The sequence below is a fragment of the Sipha flava genome, unplaced genomic scaffold, assembly GCF_003268045.1.
Source record: "Sipha flava isolate LNK unplaced genomic scaffold, YSA_version1 241_pilon_pilon, whole genome shotgun sequence".
NCBI lineage: Eukaryota > Metazoa > Arthropoda > Insecta > Hemiptera > Aphididae > Sipha > Sipha flava.
In genome coordinates, this window is record NW_020272889.1 from 437,776 (window position 1) to 464,178 (window position 26,403).

Below are 26,403 nucleotides of genomic sequence, written 5' to 3' on the forward strand. Positions count from 1 at the left end.
ACTAATACGCACTATTGAATGTAAATGAAAACTGTTTGTTGTTTCACAGAATATAATGCTATTAATAAAATTATTATTAGCTATAACTAATATTAGTGGATAAATTTAAATAAATATGAATTTCATTGATTGCGCGAATCCGTAAATTGTGCTAGATCGTCATTAACCATGATTTAATTATACAGATTATTGCATAAAGATTACCGTCTCATTGATGACACAGACAATATGTACGTGAATTAGCCGTGCAAAGAGTATCGATTATAAATATTGACAAAGTTCTTTTAAATAAGTACACATTAAGCATTAAAGTTATTGTAAAATAATCGATATCATAAAATCGATCCTACCCATATTTCTAGTCAAATGAGACAACGATAATACATAATACGTAAAAGAGTATAGAAATCTATATAAATATGCGATAATCTGTATAAATTAACTGATTAAAAAACATAATCACAGAGCTATTTCAGGGTTCGCGTCACTCTTATAAAGTTTATATTTAAATTTAACTCTGAAATGGAAATAAAATTCACAATGCTATTAAGTTTCATTGTAATTTGAAAATTATAAATTTAGTTTTAAAATTGTAATCATTAATGACGAAATAACTCACGGGAAGCTTAGAAGTGTGTACGTTCAAAGTATTTCAATATCAACATTCAATTTTGTACCATTGATATGTTTTTTTTAGTTTCATTTTAATTTAATTATACAGACCTTGTCGATAGCATTGCGTAGGCATACAGTTTACCAGTAACCAAAATATAATAAAAAAAAAAAAACACACGAGATTGATGCAGTAACATCAAATATAATAATTGTTATTAATTTAATTTCACTAATTCACCAAACACGTAAAACAATTGCAAAAATCAAATGGAATGCTTAAAAGTAATCGAATATCTATTCGATTTTAACTGGTTATTATGAAATTATAATTACAAATTGGCTTCATAACTGTGTATAGTACGAACACGTGTAAATAAATGGTGAACGCTAAAGAATTGTTACTGACACACTGTCGTAGTGGTTATACGTATGGCCAACCATATTTGTGGACTGCAAGCAATAATACCACTACCCTAGATCGTTTGGTTTGCTCGGTGGGAGAAATCAAAATAAAGACGACGTGGAAGACAGAAACGTGGTTATACCAATGCAGCGCAACAGTGAACATTTAATATTTAATTTCAAATCTTTAAAATAAAATATTTTTTTTTTATCATCGTAATCTTAATATTTTCCATCTGTTAAAAGGTCTAATTTATGTAAAAATATTTTCTTATGATTATTATATTGGCATTTATTTTTAAATTAAAAAAAAAAATTGAAATTGTAAAAAAAAATTATATTACATTAATACAATAATATATTAGCGATTAGTCGCAAATAAATAATAAAAATGTATCAAGCATTATTCACTATTCAATTGCCATTGTTTGAAATCTATAAATGCGTTTTAAACAATGATGCGTGTTAATTTTTAATTTTACATTCATTGATCAGTATTTTAAATAAAAGTATGTTAAAAAATGTACTAGGATTTTACTACTATCTATACTGAGTACAGACAATATGTATTGTGGATTGACAGAGCACTTTATTGTAATCACTCAAACGACTCATACAACCATATTTGTATGATGTTAGATATGAAGCAATCATTATTAATAATTTACATGGACTATTTACGTTACTATTTATGTGAATTATACATAAACATAATTACTAATTAAATAATCGATGTAATTCAATTCTTAAAAGCGTTCTAACAAGAAAAAGATCAACATCTTTGCAAAGTTTTTTCATTTTTGCTTTATATTGGTAATATAACTAATAACATCAAAAAGTGACTTCTTTAAAACATACCTTTTGTGTTTAATATATGATTTTAAAATATATACCTCAAGAAACTTCTTCCGATGGATAATTTTATTGATCATAGATAAATTAAAAATTTGTTGATATCAATACTCTCTTCTACCTAGTTCTTCATTTAGGATCCAAAAATAAAATTTACAATTACAACCTACAAATTAAATTTGATGTAAAGTACATAAATTCAGCTGATGTGATATTAACTTGACGCAGTGTTTATTTTTGAAAAATTTATATCGTTTGACAATTTGACATTGACGTTAAAAAACATTTAAACGTTATTAAATTTAGTTTATTTTGATAACATTATGTGATTTAATATTTGAATTATTTATAAGTTTAGAAACGTTTAGTTGACATAAGTTTGAAAAGTGTAATTTCATTTATCTATTTCAGCCTGACTGAATTCTTAGAATTTTAAAAGTTTAATCTGTATGAATAATGTGTGGATCGAAAATTATTTTCTGCGAATAGAATTTAAACCATCATAATTATCATTCTAATAAAATTTTAGAATTTATATGTTTAAAAATGTTAATATTTTTTTCATAATTAAACGTTATTGTAACTTTTTTAACTCATGTTATATTTATTAAGCAGTATAAGATACACAAATCATAAACTATCACGTTGATTATATCCTTAAATATATTAGTTATATTACTATTATATTATAATATAGTAACGTGAATTTATCGAACACTGTATTCATAAATTGTAAATAAATTAAAAAAAAATAATTACTGTCCAATATTATACTTAATAATATAATTATTTTAATTTGAAGATGAAAAAACCATATTAAATTAAAGTAGAAATTAATATTTTGATGTAGGTCATTTATAATAATTGATTAATATTAATGCTTATAAATAATTAATTAATAATTTAACAATTATTGTACTTAACAATACTTCGATATTGATGTACAAAACACAATTATACTCATTACATATGTTTTATACCTACCTTGTGTTTGAAAATGTGTATGAGCTCTAAAATATGATACACATAAAAATATGTATAATATATTTTTAATAAATTATTGAACTATATATTATTGATGTTGTTTAAAACTTTTTTACTTGGAGTATTTATTACAATAATTAAAAATATATTAGTTATATATTTGTATATATAGTTTAAATCTTATAGTTAAAAACGAACTATGAACTTAAGAATTTTGATAATAAATAAATACTTTGTTTTAATCTTCTCACGTTATGATAAGCGTGGGAAGCATGTTGCTGTTACTGTAAGTGTTATTTTAATAAATTTAATTTAAAACTGTGTAGTATTAAAATATTCGATGATGTATTAAAAGATTGGCTTTGTATTTTACATCATTATTAGATTATGTACATATAAAGAATTACATATATTTTAAATGATTATGCTGATTTGCCTTGGAAGTTGTTTCAACTCCAAAGTTTTAAATAAATTGAATTTAATCATTTAAATTTTATAAGAAATAAAATTTATTTTTTATATTTTTAACATGTTTTTCTGAATATTTTCGAAAAATATTTCAAGACAACTATAGCGTTTACTAACAAATTACTTATTATAAAAAGTAGGTAGTTATTTGAATAGTTTCGGATAAAAATAGTTATTATTTTTCAAAATGATTTTAAAAAAATTGATACAATAATTTCAAAACAAATAGCACACAAATTTATATAAATTATAAAATTAATTATATACAATTAACACTTAAGATACTGTTAATGATGATAGGCAAATTAAAGAAATTAATATACAATTTGTTTTATAACAATATCAACACGAATTTAAATTTAAAGCATATAATATCAAATGTATTTCAAATTAGGTACTATACACCAAGTAACAATATATTAATATAGCTAAGATTAATGCTTATTGTAAAGCCCGGAATTTCATGTTCCAAAATCTATCAAAATAATTGCTTAAAGACACTTATATTTACGTTATACGTTAATTTAATTCTTTTTTTAATTTTCAAAATTTGTTAATGGTAAATGGTTTTAAATCATATATAAAACCAAAATTTGTGCTTGGAGATCAAAGTTTCCATTTTTATCATAATGTTGTATCACCAACACTATAACACTGATGAATGTTAACACTATACATAGAAACAATTTGAAGTGGTAAAGGCCATGTAAATGTTTTGTAAGGATAATATAATTCAATAAATCATTTCATGTATAAATTACATTTTTTAATACTTCCACAAATAAACATTATATTTCTACGGGTCTGGCGGATTCGAAAAGCTAACAATTTACGATTTGGACATGAGATATTTATTTTTAATTGATATATTTCAACCATACGTCTGTAAGTTACGTAAAGTTGAACAACCTTCTTTTTTTTCTTATTGTAATGTCTGAACTTTTTATTTGCAATCACATTTTTCAAAAAACTAATTTTAAAATATTCAAAGTACGAAATTCTTATTAAATATTATTTATTGATGGCTCATTAAAAAAAAAAAAAAAAACAAACAAACAAGACTATGCAGTAAAATTTAAATGTTATTTCTTTAGTATTCAATCTTGAGATTGGTTTGTAGCAATTCTCCACTCTTCCCTGTTACTTTCTTTCCTCTTTGTCTCTTCATAAGAAGTATACCCTTGGTTTTCTATTATTTGTTGTATATATTCCATTCGTGGTCTTCCCCTAGCATTTTTCCTTCAACGCAGCCTTCTATAATTTATCCTAGCAACCCATCATCTTATTTAAAAAAATGCATTTATATGTTGTATATACAATTTCATTTTTGAACACGTTTAGGTATCTTTTAAATTTGTAGCTTATTTATCAAATGTTTGATTTACTCAGTAAAACATGCAAATTAATTTAATTCCGTACTCTACTTGTTAGTATATTATATTATTAATGACATCTTATTTTTATTAAAATTTATATTTGTTATATGTTCTATATCTAGGGGACATAATTAGTAGGTTGTGATAAGGGTAGAATATACATATTATATTAGGTATGAAATACTTTAATTTAAATATTGAATAAATATATAAAAAAATTAAAACCAATAACCAGAAACTTATTTAGGGGTGATACATTTTGAAGAGCATATTTTGATATAATATGTACCTAGGTCATTTGAGTGATAAAAAATAGTAGTGATATTAAAAAAAATTGCTATTGTGGTTTTCATTTGTAGAGAAACACGTATTGATAATATCAGTTATCATTGAAAAGTATATCGTAGTTTATTAGTTTGAGAATTGAGATACACAAAATAAATGAAACCAGAATACAAACTTAAGATATTATATGGGCTCTTATGGCTAAAAATATTTCGAAGACATGTTTAAATGGTCTTGCCCGTAATAATAATCTTAATTTTTAACGTTTAGCGGTTTGTGTACTCGTTATATATTATAAATGTTTATAATCACAAACATTATTATAGATATTATATTCATAATATTTTTATTCTCAGTGGCGGAACTAGGGGGTAGAAGACGGGGATATTTTTCCGGGCGTAAAATTTTAGAAGATGTAATTTTTGTAGTTATTAACAACTAGTTTTATGTTTTTAACTTTGTTGAGTACTGATGTAAGATTCAAAATTCAACAAGTATGATTGTATATTAATTAGTGGAAAAAAATTGTCGCGAAGTGTATTTGATTATTGGTCTATGATAATGCGTAAAAATTACTAGTTCCACCTTTGACTATTTTTATCATATTTTATGGAATTGTTTTGTGTTAATTAAAATATCCTTATAAAAATAGAGCTTTTTATAAGCTAAGGGAGTTATTTTTTAAATATTGTGACTTAACCTATGACATTGAGGTTGTTTGTATAAATAATAATAAATATACCATGATATACATTATACATATGTTTTCATATTTATATCATTTATAAATAAATATTTCTCAAGTACCTACATTTTTATAATACAGTTCGTAGTTGTTCAAGTGATAATTGTTCAGTTTTATTATATTTCAACAATAAAGTTATGGGTTACATTTTGGTGTCCTTAAGTAAATTTTTAGGTTGACGGGATATATGACTAAAAAGGGATATTCCTGTATTCAGTTGGATAACTTAACCCACATATTGATAAACAGATGGCGAGATTATTGAATTAACATATTTATTTGTAAACTTTTGTTCACTTTTGATGTGAAAATTGACATTAAAATGTTAAACGAGGAGTCATTTTACACACTGGTCACAAATGGGCAATGGTAGTAAAATACGCGTCGAAGAACAGAGATAAACTAAAAAAGGTGTTAAAAAATTATACATAAAATTATATTAAATAAAAAATTACTTTGAAGAAAATAGCTGGATAGTGTGATAAATAACTTTGAAATGGTATTTTTATGTTAAAATTTTAGTGGTCTTAGTTGATTAAAAAATAAAAATAAAAATAAAAACCCATACGGTCATAAAAACCAGACATCCTTTTTATGAAATGTGCCTATTTTTATATCGGTTTAGATTTTGGTGAATATGGTAAAATACCATTCTTAGTACGGAACAACGATAAAGTTTGATGATTTATCACAGTAATGCGTCGTATTTCAAATAGAGACATTCTTTTTAAAAGTTACTGAGCGAGTTAATAGAAGCTTCAATAATAATGCATTTATAAATTAAAAATAAGCGTAAATAAATAGGGAAGCTATTTGTAAGCTATTTGTATTTATAGTAAGAGATAAATATTTTAAAAGAATATGATATTATATTTTCAAACAATATATCGAATTCGATAAACGTACAGTAGAGAAAAAGCTACAACTTATTTACTAAAATCTAAAAAAAAAAAAAAAAAATTAAGCGGTTTAAGTTTATATTTGACTTTTAACTTATCTATCTACCCATAATATAATATAATAATAAAATATAATATAATATATATAATATAATTATATTATAATTCTATAACAAGTCATTAGTTTAAATTGTAGAATCCTACTCCATAAGTAACATTACATAAAGATTATAATATACTAGACGACAAGACAAGGTTTATTCAAAATAACGATTTCATATTTGTCTATGGTATTATTTTAATTCTTCTAAATTAATTATAGAACCATCCAGTTCAAGTATGTTTCTTATTTTTAAGTACTTTTATTTTAACAGATTTAAAGTTATATTTGTCTATGGTATTATTTTAATTCTTCTAAATTAATTATGGAACCATCTAGTTCAGGTAAGATTCTTATTTTTAAGTACTTTTATTTTAACAGATTTAAAGTTATAGATGGTTTTACGAAATTTTAATTTAAATAATATGTATCTATATTTTACATTATCAATGGAAATTTAGAGATTTAGTTATGTTCGGAAATAGATCCGGCTTTTATTATTTTATGATTAGAAGTAGGTTTTGTGGTTTATGAAGAATTTTTAAATTTTACCTGTTTTTGCTATAAATGATTTAAATTCAATTAAAAGCCCTGTATTTTTAATTTTCGACGAAAATTGAAAAATGTATTTGATGTAAGAGTTATAATATTTAGTTCTTCGATAATTTACTTGTGGTATAAAAAAATTGTTAGTAACTCAGAATATTTATTCCATATGAGTCGTGGGATCTGAGAATCAAAACACTACCTACTACAATGCGTCAAAACATATTTTTCCCATTTTTTTTGGAAAATTGTCGAAGATCTCTTGTTGTATATTCTTATTTTCTTAATTAAATGTCGCTTAGAAAAATCGTAGATCCGTTCAATCATGTAATTTAGTCCTTTAAAAATAGCATTCACTAAGGAAAACTAAGGAGTTTCCTCGGAAGAAAAAAAAGCATATAGACGTATAGCATATAGAAAGCATATAGATAGACGAGTAAATATTTATTTGGAAAAGAGTAATATACACTTAGATGAAAATATTATGAATGTTAACCATTATGTTACATTTACAATGCAGTTGCAGGCATTACTTTTACCCAAAAATGCTAGATTTATCACGCTAAGATTTCAATTTCGTAGATGAAATTGTAAAAAAACCAATAGACCAAATGAAACGGAAAATTTGGAGTTCGTTATTTCAATCTTGCATGAATAGATTCGTTTTTCGAGTGTTTGCTTCGTTTAGCGTACCGACTACATTTTAAAAAGTATCAAGCTCATATTAGCGCCCATTGTTTGTTTACCGGTTAATCATTTACACATATTTTAAATATGTCTGCCGAATGAAAAATACATTTTTCTGATTGTACGATAATCTCTATTTCCGTGAAGCATTTGACGAAGTACTTATACTTTAATTCCATTACATTTATGAGTTTTCTAAATGTTTATATAGTCTTGGCCTACTGCGAGCCGTTGATTAATGATTGACTGGCCAGTTAAACAACGACCTACGTTTTCTGTTCGATTTATAAACGATTCCGTAACGGAATGTCATACATTTAAACGGTTTTATCCGGAAACGCGTTACGGACCGTTTTACGAAAAACTTGCGAAAACAAAACGGAACACCGAGCAGAAAACCGGGCAACGAGTGCGCACCAGTCGAGTTCATCGTTTCCTTTCGGGTCTCGTCAGAGCGTCCACTGTTCGAACGAAAACGGGAGAACCGTCCACGTCGGCCGTGGCCGGCCGTGGATGCGTCATCCGCGCGCCAGGAACGAAAACTCGGTCGACCGTGCACCGACGTCCGCACCGGACGAACGGGACCGCGCGCCGGTGACTCATCCACCGTCGGGCGCGCGGGGCAGGGCGATCGAGGGGTCGCGCGGGCGCGGACAGATGGCGCACTGCTAACCGGTCGATTATTGCGCTCGGTCGCCGTGCGCCGTCGGCCACAATCGGCCCGCCGTCCGCGACGACCGTTCACGACGCGCCGTTGCTGCATTGCGCGTTCGTTGACTCATCTCGTATTATACCATTATTAACCGCTCTGCGACGGTGCTTCGGTGTTATCAAGCGCGCGCCTACCGCATCGCGTACCGTAACTGTGTTCCTCGCGCGCTCGCCGCGGTGTCGTCGTACGTTACCGTTTTCGTGCGCTCGCGACAGTAATCGTCACGGGCGGGGACGTCGCGTTCGGTGTTTGGTGGTTTTCATGATTTTTTTTTTTTCGATTTTTTCCCTTTTCGCAGTGATATCCCAGAGCCCGCCGAAATCCATTATCGCCGGTCGAACGTTACACCGATTTTCCGTCGTCGCCGTCCCCCTACCCGTTCGTCTCTAAATGCTGTCGACAAGTCGCGGTCCGTCGCGTTACCGTCCTGTTCCCGTCGCAAACGCCGCATCCGTCACCCGTCCGTCGTCCGCACGTCACGGACTCCCGACGTTCCCGCGCACGTCCTAGCCGCGGTGCGTTCGGTTTCCCGTCCGTTCCGCCGTCGCGTTTCCGAGTCGTGACAATAATTGTTGCGACCGCGGACGGCTGCGAGCAGATTCCGAAAAAGGCGTTTCTCCCCGACCGATTTCACGAGGTAAGCCCGATTATTTCTAATCAGACCCATTTCACCACCACCACCACCAGTGCTGTACGCGAACATTTTATTATTATTTATTATTATTGTTGCTTTTGTTACGTTTCAAAACCTCCTCTGTTTACATATTGATAGCGAGTACCACCACTCCGTTATCAGGTTATTTATTGTTATTGTCGTTTGTTTTCGCCGGCGTCTCGTTAAAAATGCAATTTCAAACACGTCGGCCGACGGTCTACGTCAACACGACAGTGCGTGTATTTAGACTCGTCCTGTACGCACCCGGGTCCACTGTGTTTGTTTTTTTTTTTCAACAAAGGCGCGTTAAACGATTGCGACATAGCGTTATATTAAACGACCGTTTAACGACCGTAGGTCCCACCAATCCTGATGTATTAAACGTTCAATTATACTATTAGCGCTATATTCATTCCGTGGTGCACGATGCACCGAGTTGATATTATTGGTGTGCCGGAGGAATTTTAAGAGGAATCTTTCACGAAGAGAAAAATGATGATGGATGCGTTTGTACGGAAAATGTTTTTAAACTCGTGATTGAGAAAATAGAAAACATAATAGCAATAGAACCAACGAAGGTTTTGAATTCCAAACCTTTCGAGGCTACGTCAGTGCACAAATACATATTACACAAATTACATAATGTAAAACGGTAGTGGTTACCGGGTCAGTGCTGCGCCCGGTTTAATGAGATATTTCCGAGTATCGAGTATTCGTCACGATGATATTGTGTATTATTATCATAATGGAAGACGCCCGTGCGTGCGGGTTCCGCGGCCGTTTCGTCATTACGTTATTATGTCACTTGTTGTTGTACATAATGTACTGTGCGTTTTGTGCTCGTGTTCGCGGCGGACGCGTTTCCTGGGACGCGGATGGGGGGGTACCCGTCACTCAACCGTCGTCGCTGCTGCGCGGCACACGTGTCGCCGCCGTTCCCGGTCGTTTTTTTCTTGCACGCGCGCACCCCGGCGTACTCTCATGCCGTGCGCACGTGTGCGTTTTCTGCTGGTGATTTTTTCCGCTGCGCGCCGGGACACACTGTGTCGCTTAGGCCTCGCAGGGTCGTCGGGGCCACGCTGGGATGGTCCCACGATGAAAATTTCCAACAGGACCGATGATGGCCGCCACCCGATAACCTTCTGTGACGTTCAAATGCCAACGGCGTCCGCGGCCGCGTTGTCCGGGTACCCCGTCCCGTTTTCGTGCGCAAAAACTGGTTTCGCACTCCTGTACGTGCTATATCGCTGACGGATGCTGTACTTCTGAGTACGCGGGAACGTGGGCAAAACCATCATCTTGTTTTCGGCGTATTCATACTTCGGTAGCAGAGGGGTGATGGTCGATAAGACTTATTTAACCCTCCGTGCACGTTGTTTTCCTCTTGTTATATTTTCATGCAGTTATAGCAATATACAATTGAATTCTTACGATCGAACATATTCCAGACCTTCAAGATTATAGTACATTGTCTTAATAGTTTCTGAACGTTCAATGATCGTTTTTATGTCGTCATCCATTAAATGATTTTGTAAAACGGTTTTTTGAAGGTATTTTAATTTTTTTCTCAAACGCAACTTATGCCTTCAAGTGCCAATGAATGGTTTCAGATAAACATATAATAATGATATGTATGTAATAATGTCTGACATCAATTTATCAAGTGTCTTTTTAAAAAACAACAGAAACCACTCAAATATACGATAGAGGTGATATGCATAGGTAAACTCGGTACCACGCAGGAAGTTTAAGTGAGTCACCAATTTGACAAATGTTTTATAACGATAATTATAATAACTGTACGAGGTTAGATACTTGTTAGTAAGTTTGAAAAAAAATATGTTTAAATAGTAACAATATTGTGACCTGAATTAAAAAAAAAAAAAAAAAAAAAAAACTTAAATAATATACTATTGTAAAACTGTTAAAAAACTGAGTATACGTGGGTCAAAATAAAGAATATCCTATCGTTGGGAAAGGGTCATGCCAGAGAGTGAGAGAGAAAAGTGTTTTTATAAATAGGATTTCAACCTGATAAATTAAAAACCTAGTGACCGAGATAATAATGATAATGACAATTATAATAATACATAATATGCACCTCTGTGTATACGCACGTATATGTATCGCTCGTGTCCCGCGACCATCATAACGGGTTTCGGTTGTCTTGATCCTTACAAACCGCTGAGTTTTCGACACAGTAGCCAGTGGAGTATTTAAGGATTCTCATACGGAAGTAGATAATGGTTGAAAATATGTTCACTAAAAAATATTAATAAGCTGAATCCTAGAGCTATATAATCAAATGTTTTCCGATCAAGCTATGTTTTAAAATAATATTTAGAATTACAATTCAGTTAGCGTTATGTTTATCGACCTTTAAGTAAAACCAAAAACAATGACATTTGAGATTATTAAATGAAATTCATCAAGAGCTATTAGTTCTCTACGAGTATCGATGTCCCATCAACCCCTTGAATATCACCATCTGTCCTCGTATCACTTACAAATAGTTCCCATCATCTCTCTTTTAGTCTTTTTTTTTTTTTTTGTTATAAGTATAGCGATAAAAAGAACCTATAATGGAATTTGTTCTTTCAGTCAGTTCTTTGTATGGAAAATATGAAAAAGTATACAACATTGTTTATCTGATTCGGATTTCTCTAATTCGGTTTAATTAATAAAATAATAAAAAATTAAATTAAAATTAATAATAATGAAATGGTTAATACTCGTAAATTAATATATAAATAAATAAACAAATACTTAGTTAATTTATAGAAATAAATAAATAAATAAAAGCTTAACCTTTTACTTACTTTGAGTTGGGATTTGTTTTTTCATATTCAGCCGTGGTTTTGTTAACTTTGTATATATTCGTATGTCTGACTATGAAATTTTAATTCGAAACCAGTCGTACTTTACAAATATAATGATAGGCTATATAGTTAATAAACTGATACTATACTATAAACCTTGTGTAGGCCTAAGTTTTTATTTATTTATATCTATAAATAAACTATTTGTTTATTTATTTATACATTTATTTAATTACATGTTTCTATTTTTGTATAGTTCTCTAAGAAAAGTACAGATTTGATAAAATTATGTATGTTTTAACGAAAACAAATGATTTTTATTAACTATAAATTCCTCGCCTCGCGCTTATACAATTTGTACAAACTTACATGATGGATAATCCATAAAGCTTGAGATAAAATGTAACATCTATTATATAAATTCTATAGTACTGTAAAGTTAAAAGTACACACTAACATTAAAAACACATTTTTAAAGTGAACAAAATATTTACTTTAATAAAACTCACTTTTTGATAACTTGTGGTTAACATAAGTATTGGCTCACTTATAGACACTGAATGGGCCTATGAAAATGCTTATTGTTCAGTGTTCAAGTATTGTCTTTATATTATTTAGTGTATGGATTGTAAAGGTTAAGTTTAATGTAGCAATGTTTAATGTCACATTTGTATATTAAGCTAATATTATTATATGTTTAATTTTTGGGCGTTGTCTATATAATAATTATTTTATGTCAAGTACTTATAATTGTAGTGTATATAATACTAGTATATAAGGTTATTTGTATGACTTATTAGTAATTTAATCTTAGAATTATACCAATTCTTCCATTAAATACCATGTATTGTCGTTGAAAAAAATAAGTGTCGGTAAACATAAGATTTTGATCTCCTTCGTTTATTTTCCTCAAAATTAGAAGAAAATAGTCAAAATGTATTGGGTTTACCATTTAACCGTTTTACATTCGTTATATATATAGTTATATAACTTTCCGGAAAGTGTTTTCGGACGAATTTTGTTGCATGAAAATGTTTATATTAAAAATGACACGGGCTCTGAAATAAGTTTAAAAAAAAAAAAATCGTAAAGTCCGTAGCTCCCTCAAATTTCGAACGTCGAGAGATTGGCTACATGAATATTAAAGATTAAAAGAGGAACCGTTTTCACCGTACGCACTCGGAATAAATCTCGACACCGGCAGCAGCAGCAGCGATTGCACGTGTCGGCCGCGTATCGGCCGGTACGCGGGTTTTAAATATTTAAACGGTCACCGCGCGCTTGCGTCTCTCCGAGTTGGTCGTCCGCACGTTCGCGAATTCGGCGCGGGTTAATCATCCGTCGACTTCGATGGTTCCAAACCGCGGCTGACGATCATCAAGTGGTGGCGGGAGGTTAGTATTGTTTAGCGGATTGCTTTCTCAGCAGCGTAATGACGAATAAGTTGGATTTGATAATGGAAAAAAAAAAATCGTACCCGCCAAAAGTGTTTTTCTCGAATACTGCGTACTCGTGTCCATTCCCGATTCCCCGTTGCGCGTGACACATTTACATGGCGAATTATTAAATCAGGCGGCCCCGCCGGGGACAAAGGGCTACCGCATGGTTGGTTGCGGAATTCTCGGGGAACACGGTGGTGTCCGTGACGTGATGTCGCCGTGCCCGCGCATTCCTTCTAGGCGGACGTTCGCGTCACGCTTATTTTAGCATACGATGAACGAGCATCATTCGCGCGCGGCGCCGGCGGGAGTACGTACGGTGTGTGTCGGGCGGACCCGAATTAGAACACCACCCGTCCCTATCGCAGCGGTCCGTCGGTTAATTACACGCGGACGGGGTAGCGGTGCACGGCCGACGTGACGAGAGACTAGCCTCTCTTTCCGCGCGAGACGACGGAGCGTTGAACTCGGGCCAGAAAAAAATGAAAAAAAAAAATTGAAACCAAAAATCCACTGCCGACACGTTAACAACCCGAAAGTGGACGGCTGATCTCATACGTTCGCGGTATCAATCACTTTGCTGCGGCGCACTTCCTCCTCGTCCGCAGGAGTGCGTCCTGCGGCGGAGGATACGCGGAACGCGCTATCGAGTTCGACGGCCCTCCCGACGTGTTACGCAACACAATGGTGTTACGACGACACGGGCGTGCGCGCCGTGAGCATTGTCGACAGCGTGTGTCTGCGACATCGAGAAAAGGCTCTTGTCGCTTCCTCGATATCGTGTCCAACGTCGTAGGCTACAGCGCATATAGATTTCGATCGTATTTTTAGTCCATCGTTTCCCCCGCCCTGGTTTCGGTTGTCGTTCTGAATTTTAGCCCGACAGACGAATGTATTGCTTACGCCACCGGATTTCCGATGGTAATTTTATTTATTTCTCTGATCAAACTCTTCCGTGGTTATTGTGCACCTAAAAGTTTCGCGCTACAATTTTTTTTTTATCAAGATAATTATGTGATTTTCCGGCCGACATTTTAAGAAAATAACTGTAAACAATCGATGGACGAAATGAAAATGAAAATGATTATCTTTCGATTTTTTATCTCAAGAAAACAACCATGAAAATCGACCGTTTCCGATTTTCAAACTGTAACTGTGAAACTAATTTTTTTACTACCTGAAGAAATGCAAACAAGGAAATGCTCATACCACTCCATAACCAAAATTATCTTCGATTATTAACATATAAAACTAAATTAAACATAAATTATCTTTTATGTAATAAATTTTCTTAAAAATGTTACATAATTTATGAAAATATATATTGCTATGTAAGCGGGTCCATTTTCTTCCTGACGGACGTTTTTTTTTTTTTTGACTAAAATTATGTCAATTTTCCTACTAATATTAAAATATTTATCCGGAATCAGTGCTCTTTACCGTATTATAAAATAGAGTTTTAAAGAACATTTTTATGAAAAAAAAAAATCAAATATATTTATGTGGCTAAATATTGTGAACCAGATTCGAATTTATATTCATTGTAAAATAAAGATAATACATCTTATAAAAAAAAATTCTACTGAACATAAAGCAAAATTAGACAAATTAATAATTATTATTAATATATTATTATATATTTATTTATTTATATTATATTATTTATATATTATTATTATTATTATTATTAATTATAATTATTATTATTTTACTTTTTGCTCGGTAGTACTTTTTTAATTTTTTTTTTGTAAGATGTTTGCTTTTTATTGTACAATGAATATCAGTTTGAATTTGGTTCACAATATTTAGCCACATAAATATATTCGTTTTTTTTTTTTTTTATAAAAATTTTCTTTGTTCTCTGTCTCTTTATACCTATAACCATGATTACAATTCATTCGTTGCAAAAATGTTATTATTAACAATTTTAGGTATCTAAATGTTATTTTTTATTTATAAATACATTTTTGTCAACTATTTAATTTATATCAAAAATAAAAATTACTTATTTTTATTCTTAATTCCTTTATTGGAGGATAATGGTCAGGATTAATTATATTATTATTATTATTTTTTTTTTTTATGGAAAATGGACATTGGAGAAAAATAGTATCTTATTTTTGGAGAAAAATGGTTAAAACTAATTGCACACCCCTTGATGTACATGCCAAGAGTATAATTCCAATACGTCATACTTCGTTTAAATTATACGTCGCAGTTCAATACGAATTGTGTTAACTGCGCACCACGCCGAATAATACAATTTAGTACTTATAAACGTCATTAGCTATCGTTCGACCGTAAATAAATCACGTCGTTCTCGCTGAGTCAGTACTATCGTTAAACCTAATGTCGAATTTCTAAAAATTTTTGCACAATTAACAAATTAATAAACAATAGTTGGACGGCTGTACTTAGTAAGCCAACCCGTGTAGCATTGGAGTACATTGAGACAAAAGGTTTATTAGACGGTTATTGCCACTAAAAACATCATTATTATATGACGTTGATATCGACTGTGGAGAATTCAGGGTGTTCAAAGTCTACGTTAAATTTTCCGGTTTTAAGAAATTATACTCGAATTATTATATTTTATGACGTTTTAATTCGTTGCGCTCTTTCTGATTAATTCATTGCGATTTCTAAGTCAGAAAGTTAGTTTCGTAAACTGTACCTATATCACAAAACATTTTCGCTGCAATTATAAATTATAATGGTCATAATAACAGTAGTAATAACGTCATCTGAGGTTGTACAATTTTCTTAGATTATTTAAAAAATGTGTTACTCTAATGTTCTCTTTCCGACCAGTTAAGTTAGTGGTTGGAATATTTTGAGGCTTTCTCCAGTCTCCATCCAAATCTATGAAAAGATTAAAAATACATCGCTCGTTTGGCTCAAAATTTATCGTGGAGATAAAATGCTTATATAAGAGTTTTATTTTTAATTCATTTTGCTCCGTAAAAGTAATATAACTTAAAAAATATTATCCGATGAAAATGACACGCGCGTCAAAGAAATATAGTTTTCCTAAACGTTATAACGACGTAAAATAGCTATAAGAATAACAATAGATAAACACGTTACTATTCTAGTCACGTATCTGTAGTTTATTGTATCAAGTAAAGTACGTACCTCAAATATTATGAATTGTTATTGACTTTTTTTTAACCAAGCCTATATCGATCACTATGTACACATTTCCTCGTGATGGCATTTTATACATTTTAAATTACTTATATACAGGGATATTATCAAAAGACAATTACGAGTATTTCAATTTGTAGTTTAACAATAATATTATAATTTTTTTTTTTTTTTTTGAATAAAAGTAGTGAAATATTAATATATATTAAACTAAGCTATTTTAGACTGTATTTTAATTGTTTTTACATACTGCACCTTATAAATTATACTTTAGTTCAAATAATTTCTTGAAATTAATCAAACCAGATTTTTTTATATTCAAAAATAGTCGAGCTTTAGTAGTATGATGAAAGTATGATGAAAATAAATATTTTAGCCTGTTATAAACATTATGCTTGACGAGTTTCCCATGTTCTTGGTAAATAATCTACTTGTTCTCAAGTGTCCGGAAATATTTTATGGCATTCCATAATATATTTAACACAAGGGGTGTATTGCGACGTTTTAATTATTTTTAAGTGGATTAGTAATGTACTTTCTACTGTGCCAACCATTTAAAAATGCTACTAAATCAGTGAAAAATGTATAAACATTTCTTCTCAGAATTCAAAATAATTTAATTATAAGATAATTTTATCTTACTATATAATTGAATAAGAACCTCGACTACATTTTGCTTATAAATAAAATAATAAAATAATTTTATTAGTAATATATATATATGATTATATTTTAATACCGCACAAGATTTTACTATGTATGTTATAGTTTACAAATTAGGAAATAATATTAAACTATAATTTAGATCTACTTTTTTATTCTCTTTCATATTTTCATCGATAGTTGAATGATTAGTTAATTTTACTGATTTCTGATATTCCTACTCTTTGTCCATTATTAATCTGATGAAATATGTAAATTCAAACAATAACACAATAACATTGATTCCACGTACGTTGTTTTTCATGATATTATATTCATTACACTATATTTTGTTAACAGTTCTGTCAATAAAATATCACGTATAAAAAGAAACGTTATTATCATTAATTTCATTGTTTGTAATTATAGACATAGTGTAATAATCAAGAAGTTAATCACTTGGTAAAATACTTTCGAACCTTATGTTTTTTATAGTAACAATTTTTCTACCTACGAGTATGTATTAATAAAATTGTAGAAATAATAGACTTGTAACTATGATTTGTCAATATCTATTTTATCTGTAATATTTTGTTGCGTATGATAAAAACACTTATGCTTTAATAATTATGTCATTTGTCATCCTATAGTAGATTATAACTTCCAGGAATAATGTTATTAGGTACTTATTTAGGTATTTGATATTTCAAATATTTTCTTGTCACGGAAATTAAATACGAATATATTGTATTAATTTGGTCAAACATTTATATATATTTAATGTGGCAAATAAGTGATCAATAACTTACTATACAAGGTTAATTTACGTTTGGTTTATTCCGAATGACACCCTTTTGTTTTTGTAGTACATTTCTAAAAACAAACTATATAAGTTATACGGTATAAGATTTTTATCCCAAGTTGGAGTCATCTACTATTACGACGAATGTTCTAGAGTTGGTTATATTCGTTGGACGTGTTGGTTTTACTTTTTCGAAGAATGAACAATGTTATAATATTATTTGAAGTGTGATTTCATCTGTGTAGGAGAGGAAAGAATATTAAAAAAAAAAAAAAAAAAAACGTTACTTGTTTTGAGATACAATAGGTCGGTTTCGTGGGATTCTGTGGCGCCAGAACAGCATTAAAGCATTAATGTTTCGAAGAGGTGTTTAAAAAATTCATAAACAGCCATAAATATGTATAACCCGCCCTCTTCTTTGGTCTACGTTGTTCTGGAATACTTGTAAACAAATTCACCCTAATTTTTATATTGTTCACTTTACTATAATATTATTCACTCCAGGCCGAAATCAAATTATTTTTAATTTAAAATACAATGTTATTCTCTTGGTTATAATTGAGAAATTGACATATAAAATCACAATTCTTATGACAAAGTAATGTCTTAATGACGTTTCTTTGTAAGTTTTAGTATTGTATTATTCAAACTTCAAACCATTAATTGATACCGGAATATGAGTGTCGTGTATTATGTATACAGGTTTTATGAACAACGATGCGTTAAAACGATCTGATCAAAGATTTTAAATAATTTCTTTACTTCATTTCATAGCACAAACAATTATGGTGTTTTGGTTGTTGTCGACGTTATTCGACTATATTCCTCCACTAATCGATTGTAGTTTAAAGCATAGGGGAACACGAAATTAATGGTTATCTGTTTTTTTTCTCTGAGGGTCTTTAGTTTATTCTGCTGTTAGCTTTAACAATGGTTATTGAAATTTAAAAGGGTGACCCGGTGTCTTGAGAAAGAAAAATATAAGAAGTGGGTTGTAGCTAACAGGAAACGTGGGACGTACCGGAAACGTGATGTCTTATGTATTCACGGCTGCTCCTATATATTCAGTGATGCCAAAACATTTAGATATAGAGCTTTGTTTTTGCGAAATTACGTTTAAACTTACATGTTTAATCCAGTTAATTGTAAAAATATTACATTAATGGAATAAATGAAAAAAAAGATTAAAGGATTAACTTAAAAATTAAATAATATTTAATTAGTAAAGTATTTGTTGTTAGCTGTTACATCCATTAAACTGCGTGTACATTTTATTTTAAAATGTGGATTGCCATTAAAACTCTAATTAGGTAATTCTTGAATTTTCATTATAAATGTTTGCTATAAATGTGTAAATATAGCAATAAATTGCTGATTTTTTAAAAATATTATACTGAATTTCCGAAGTTACTTAATGAAAACATTCTAGTGGTGAATTGTAAGAACTAATTGAATAGTTCGTTTTTTAAGAGTTTCTTCCATGATCCCTTGATTCCATCATTATATTACAGGATCAAATAAAATCTCCAATTATTGTATTTTTAATTTCAATACATAGTATATAATATTGGTTATTACTTAGACTTTAATTGCGTAGTTATTTGTATTTATATTACCAGAAATATACTTCTATAATTTAATTGCAATAATCGTATTTATTTTATTAAATTTGGATCGATGTTGAATACATACATATGGGGATATAAATATTGATGTTGAAATAAATGTAAACATAAACCATTTATGTTTATTTTCATGGTTTGTCAATATAGTTAAAATATAAAGTATGGGTATGTATGATATTAAATAGGCTTTCTAAAAATGTAGTATTTGAATACTTAAACATTTTAACAATATTTTTCACTTTACATTAAGAATAAATTTACATTACTTAAAAACCAATTGTTAGTAAGTTACATTTATATTAATTAATTCACTACTAATAATTATTACTAATTTCATTACTTTAATTAAATATTGTTTATTAGTTTTGTTAATATTTAATATAATCACTTACTGACATTTTTAACCAGCGAAAATTATGACAATATTTTGTTTATGTATTTTTCAAGTGTGAAATCTCGTGCTGTCAGATATGATCTGGTCTGAAATTTATTTACACAATTTAAAATATTAACTTTAATACACACCTTATACCGTCTCATCAGGTACTGAAGCATATGCGTGTTTATAGTGTAAAACTGTCAATTGATATAAATCATACGTATAATTCGTTGCAGTTATCGCTAAGTATTTTTTATTTGAGAGATTAAGTCATATTGCTTAATCTGCAGAATATGCCATTATATATAATGACTCATATAATGCATTTTAATATATTTCGTGAGTAAAATATATTTATATATATATTTATATTTATACATTCCTTTAAGAACCTTAAGTGAATGCAGGTATACATACTTTAATTTTATTAGATTACTTTTAACTAGCACAATTGGAATGCTTTTTGTTTAGTCATTCATACAATTTCTTTAAAATATAAAAATCTATGTTTTTATACAGAATGTAACGATTTGGTAGTGTTTTCTGATATACTCTATACATGAGTAATGATAATTAATTTTTTTGGTTTATCGTGTTTATCTACTATGAAATTAATTCACAATTTTTAGTTGTAAAAAGAAATGCTATACACTACCCTTAGTATAATAAATTCTTTATTTACATCATATACTTGTTTTAAATGTATTCTTATATTAATATTATTAATCCGGATTTGAATGGTGTTATTCTTAATGAGATTTATATTATATTCTCGTAGGTTAAAGAAAATTTGAATAAACTTTTATTTTATGAAGAAGTGCACCGGAAACTGGTGCTGTTTTCGTAGGAAAATTTTGATATGAAACATCACAAATTATAATTTATATAACATGAAAAAGTTATAAAGCAATTAATGTTTTCAGAAAATTATATCTTACGAGTTATGAAATAGTTTAATAAATACCTATATTTTTTCCCGTTTGGATTAACTATTAATTTTGTTTTAGTTTATTTTTTTGCTATATAAAATCAATACTCAACTTTATTATTATTATTGTTATTATTTATTCATCTTCAAAATGAATTATTCACATAAAACAATAAATAAATATACATACATTTTGATGTATGTAGGTAGATAGTAAGCTTGTGACTTTATACAGGAAGTGAAGTTGATTCATAGTACATTTAATGTTAAATTCTTAACATAAAATCAAAATTGATTTTTTTAAATAAATAAAACTATTTTTTAATAAATGTAATTATTCAATAATTATTTCGAAATATTATTCTAGGTCTTTAAGTATTATAGAATTTTTTAATTAACTTCATATTGTTTTAAACTCTTATTTGTAGGTTTGTGAAGTATGAGTTTAATATTTTTGTTAATATCTAATTTTACACATTATGTTGAAAATATATAAGATTATTTCTGGAAATTTATGTTTAGCATATTTTATATTTAGTTAAATACAAAATTTTACATAGGATTTTATTATACAATATCGTTAATTAACCATTAAAATCTTAATGAAATGTATTTTAGATGTGTGTGCGTGTGTGTGTTTTTAAACGTCAAACGTTTTTTTTTATTTTATGATGAGCTTGGCTTATATCTAGAAATTTCTTAGAAAATCTAATGTTTAAATATGATTCTTCGATTAAATGCATGATTTGCCATTTAGGATTAATAATTATATCTTTCATATTTCATGATTTATTTTATTTTGGCCACATCAAATTTATTCTGCCTGTTTGTTTTTACATTATTCCATACGCAGAAGTCTTGCACATTACATTATTTATTTATCAAAAATTTATATCAGTACAACTTTTATAAATCCTTCGAGAAAGTGCAGGATATTGTTCGAAAAATTATATTTTTAATTGGAGTGAATTTTCATGTTGCTGAACTTTTGTATACTTGATTATACGACCTGCTAATAAACCGTTGACAATGGTTGTCTAATTTTCTCGACTATGTTCGTGATGCAAGTTTATGTATGTAAGGAACATACGAATATTGTTATAAATCAGTGTACAAAAACCACTTAGATAAAAGTAATATCGCATTATACTTTCGGTTATCTCCGGGAAAAAAAAAATAATAATAATAGCATAACCTCCAACCGTTTTCCTATCGCAAAGTCTCACTCGAGACACGTTTATATTATTATTATTATTATTATTATTATACAACAATTTGCATGCGCGTTTCTGCGGTACGAGCTGCGGCGGTTCAGTCGACCGTTCAGTATAAAGCTGACGTTCGCGCTGACACGATATGTCTTCTCCGCGAGTTTATCATATTTTGCCCGGTCGTGTTTAACGGTGCGCGTAGTTTGCGTTTGGTGTTTAATTTTTTTTTTACCATTCCTGTTCGTCGTGGTCAAGATACGTTCACATAGGTTAGTGTCTGGTCGTGTGTACATAGTAATATTATTATCATCGCCGTAGTTCGTAGTATACCACAATCAATATCTCCACAAAACGTGTTATCACGTCGTCTATTTGAATTGGCTTAAAATATTTTATTTTTCATAAATAATTCAAAATCTGAATGATATATATATATAACACGGATTGTGCGTGAACGTGTACATACGCACTTCGTGGTCCATGCATATTTTCATTCAGCTAATTGATTCATCTATTAGTTGCGTTTCTTAATAAATTCATTATTTTTCATAAACATTTTACTGAACTTCACAAACATTTATTATTTAAATTTTCATATGCACGAATCTTATTGTCAAAATTCATCAAAATATTTATAACTATCTACGATACCATTAGGATTTATCTTACAAGTTATTTATTTGGTATAAGTGGCTGTTATAGTTCGTAATTATAAGTGACTATATCAAAGCGTAATATTGAAATGTGTATATTTTGAACAAGTCTCATATGAATAATTTACATTTTTACTATTCAAATATGCATATTTATTTATTATATATACCTGTGTTTATTTTTAACGTTCTTCTTTTAATTTACTCAGACCAAAGTTCTCATTAATTTTAAATAAATTTGCTGTGTAGTGATATAATCATGATTTGTTTCGAAACCAATATATTATTATTTATTGATAATTTACAGGAATTTAATCATTTACAGGAAGTATAATATACCAATATTCATATTATTGAATACATTTTCATGGTTTAATAACATAAATTTTAAAGTTAACCGAGATTACTAATTCGGTAAATTTAAAAACCTTTTGATTATGACGGGAAATAGCAATCGTAATATTTTTAAAAAATTATTTTAGCACTATATATCTTGATGGATGACTGAATAATTGAATATTATTTAATTTAATTCAGAGGTTAAAAGAGATTTACTTTAAAATAGTTTTTTATTTTTTTATTTTAAAATAGAATACCTTCACAAAAAAATCTTATAAAATAAGAAAATATTGAAATTGTTATTTAAATTAAATATATCTACATAAGTAGTACAAAAAGTTATGTTTAACGTACTATATTGATATTTGTATCCAAACATGTGATATGATTATTTATGTTTATACTTTTCTCTTAATTTTTTTTACAAAACCTAATTTTTAAAACACTTAAATTATGATGGTAAAAAATATAATCACTTAATTTTTCTATGTGGTATAAACTCGTAAAATTGAAAATTGATTATCAATATAGTTATTTGATTTTGAACTTAACAAATATAATTATGTAAAAATAATATTTATATATTATAAGTTTACATTTTCATTGTGCATTATCACATTGTCAAATTAAATTAGTAAAATAATATTAAGTAGCATTATTATGTACTATTTAAGGTATAATTATCACTTATATTGTATTCGTACATAAATTAAATATATTAAAATATTACTATAATTTAAGGAATACCTATTTAAACTTTTAACAATTTACTATGAAATAATATTGCGTAATAAATACATTTAATAATAATTGTTAAATGTAGTTTACCATAAAAATTATTAATGAAAAAAAATCCAAGAAATACCTATATAAAACATTTAATATACTTAAAAAAAATAATATAAACCTTTTACATGATAATTTTCGCATATATAGAGGTATTTAAAAAAAATTATAATATGTATCTTAAATGAACAACAAACGCGTAACTAAATTATTATTTAATAAATCATTGAAACATAAATTAGTAAATTAAATATGACACACAAATTTAAATGGTTACCTCCAGTGTTACATCATATTAGTTTTATATAATCAAAAAGACATTATAATATAATCAACAAACATGTAATATTTTACTTAAATTAATGTATTTTAATAATTCTGATTATCTAGATACTAATATATTTCATTGTTTGATTTATCTACATATTTTTATGATTAATTGAAAAGATTTTGTTAGAAATATAAAAAATAATTTTATCATTTCTCGACCATGTAATTTTGATCATTGTTTTGTTTTTAAAATGTAATCAAGTTAGTATAATTAATCTTATTTTTTCTTTTTGTACTGTATATTATAATAAATTTAAAGATGAAAACAATGCGGTCAAACTATAGGAAGTTTTTTTCAATTATGTTTGTTCATATGTAAACAAACAAATATTTTCATGTATTCATTCATATTCAGGTAGACATTTTAAGGTCAATGAAGAAATGTTTGTGTTGCATTAATTTGAATTGCTCCGTGGGGGTTTCTCACCTTTTTTTTATAAAAAAATATACTTATATATTTGTCCACGTAGATAAGGGGGAGTAGTTAGTTTAAAACATTTTCATAAAGCGTCCAAAACGTGACTCACGAGCTTTGGCCTTCCACGACTTGTTTCGCATGTATTAAGATCAGCATTAGCAATATCAGACTGTATACTAAGGAAAGAATAAAGTATATTCAAATTTAACAATGAGTTTAAAACTATTTCCAAGTATTCTAGAGAATTTATTCATAAATATGTTTGAGAACGTGGGAAAGAATTACAATTTGAAAAAAAAAGTCAATTAGTATAATTGTTAATCAATGTACAGCGATTTCCTTTATTGAAAAATAACATTAACTTAGATGTTTAATGTTTTCCTCGTTATTCTTTATAGAAAATAATAGGCATATGTAATATTAATATCATAGTCTATTCGTTGAAAATAAAATACTTTAAAAAAGGTTATATCTATTTGTATTCATTTTCTTGATTTGTAATAATAATTGTTTTTTTGCATAATCAGTAATCTGCTCATAATATTTTATTAAGATATTTACATAATAAAACGATTATAAACTATATCGATCTTAGGTTCAAGAATTGGTTTGTCGATTTTTGCTTAGTCATTAAACAAGTGTTTGCGTTAATAATTTGCAAAGTTAGCTAAGTAGTGTAATTATTAATATGATATTTTATAATTATTAGTCTATTAAAATGAATCAATATTAATATCCAGTAAATTAGTTTTATAATTCGATACTTTACCAATTTAAAATACCTACTTTATTTTATTTTCTAATTCATTCTATCATGTTCTGAATATTTTTCTTAAGTATACCAGTATCGATTACTTTTTTTATTTTTACGAAATATATGGCGAAATAAAAACGTTTTCATAATAATCCTGCGTAGGTATGTATTATAAAATATATCGATTAAATAACGTATTATCCGTGTATTGAAGGTTACCCTTTTTTTGTTTTCAACTCTATAAAATGCCTAGAGATCCCAAGTAACATCGATTGTTTACATTGAAGGAATTAATGAAAAAATTTAAAGAATGTTATCTCAGCTGCTTGTCAAACGAACAATTTATGTAAAAAATTATACAAAGTTGTTTTTTTCTGACCATTTAACAGATATTCCTTTGAAATGTAAAAATGTCGAGCTCTTTTGTTTCAAATTTGACTTGTCCATATATAGTGCAATCAGTTTTCAAGGTGAGCAATTGAGTTTTTTTTTTTATGTACTCGGGAAATCTTCCGACTTGCATTCATATGTTGTTGACCCCTGTGTGCATTAGTTTGGACACCACTGTGCGCACACCATATGTTGTTCAGAATCCGTTCCCCGCTCTCCATCCTGTCGCCCAACCGATTGTAGTAGGCCACTCGCACGTCTCGACTAGCGCCTGTTTGAATTATTGGGCACCGATGGCAGACATCACGCACATGGGCTTTCGTAATAAACTAATACATGCAACTTTTAAAATAAATGTTCGCTCCCTTTTTTTTTTTTTTCATATCGGTAGGGTTTAATTTTAAATGTTTAAATT

General features: G+C 28.9%; 2 protein-coding genes across 3 annotated transcripts in view; one reads left to right on the forward strand and one right to left on the reverse strand.

Annotated features, from left to right (window-relative positions):
• LOC112684144 (growth factor receptor-bound protein 14-like) overlaps positions 1–752 on the reverse strand; it is a 102,771-nt gene extending 102,019 nt beyond the window's left edge. Inside the window, exon 1 of the mRNA XM_025555480.1 lies at positions 724–752. Coding sequence (XP_025411265.1) covers positions 724–737 — 14 coding nt within the window. The 5' untranslated portion in view covers positions 738–752. The remainder of the gene's footprint in view (positions 1–723) is intronic.
• A 7,933-nt stretch (positions 753–8,685) lies between these two features.
• LOC112684143 (amyloid beta A4 precursor protein-binding family B member 1-interacting protein-like) overlaps positions 8,686–26,403 on the forward strand; it is a 40,529-nt gene continuing 22,811 nt past the window's right edge. Inside the window, exon 1 of one of the 2 annotated variants that reach the window (XM_025555476.1) lies at positions 8,686–9,308. The gene's annotated coding sequence lies outside the window, so the exon portion shown is untranslated. Of the gene's footprint in view, positions 9,309–22,428; positions 22,588–26,403 lie in introns of those variants that run through there. The other variant, XM_025555477.1, reaches the window with a different exon arrangement.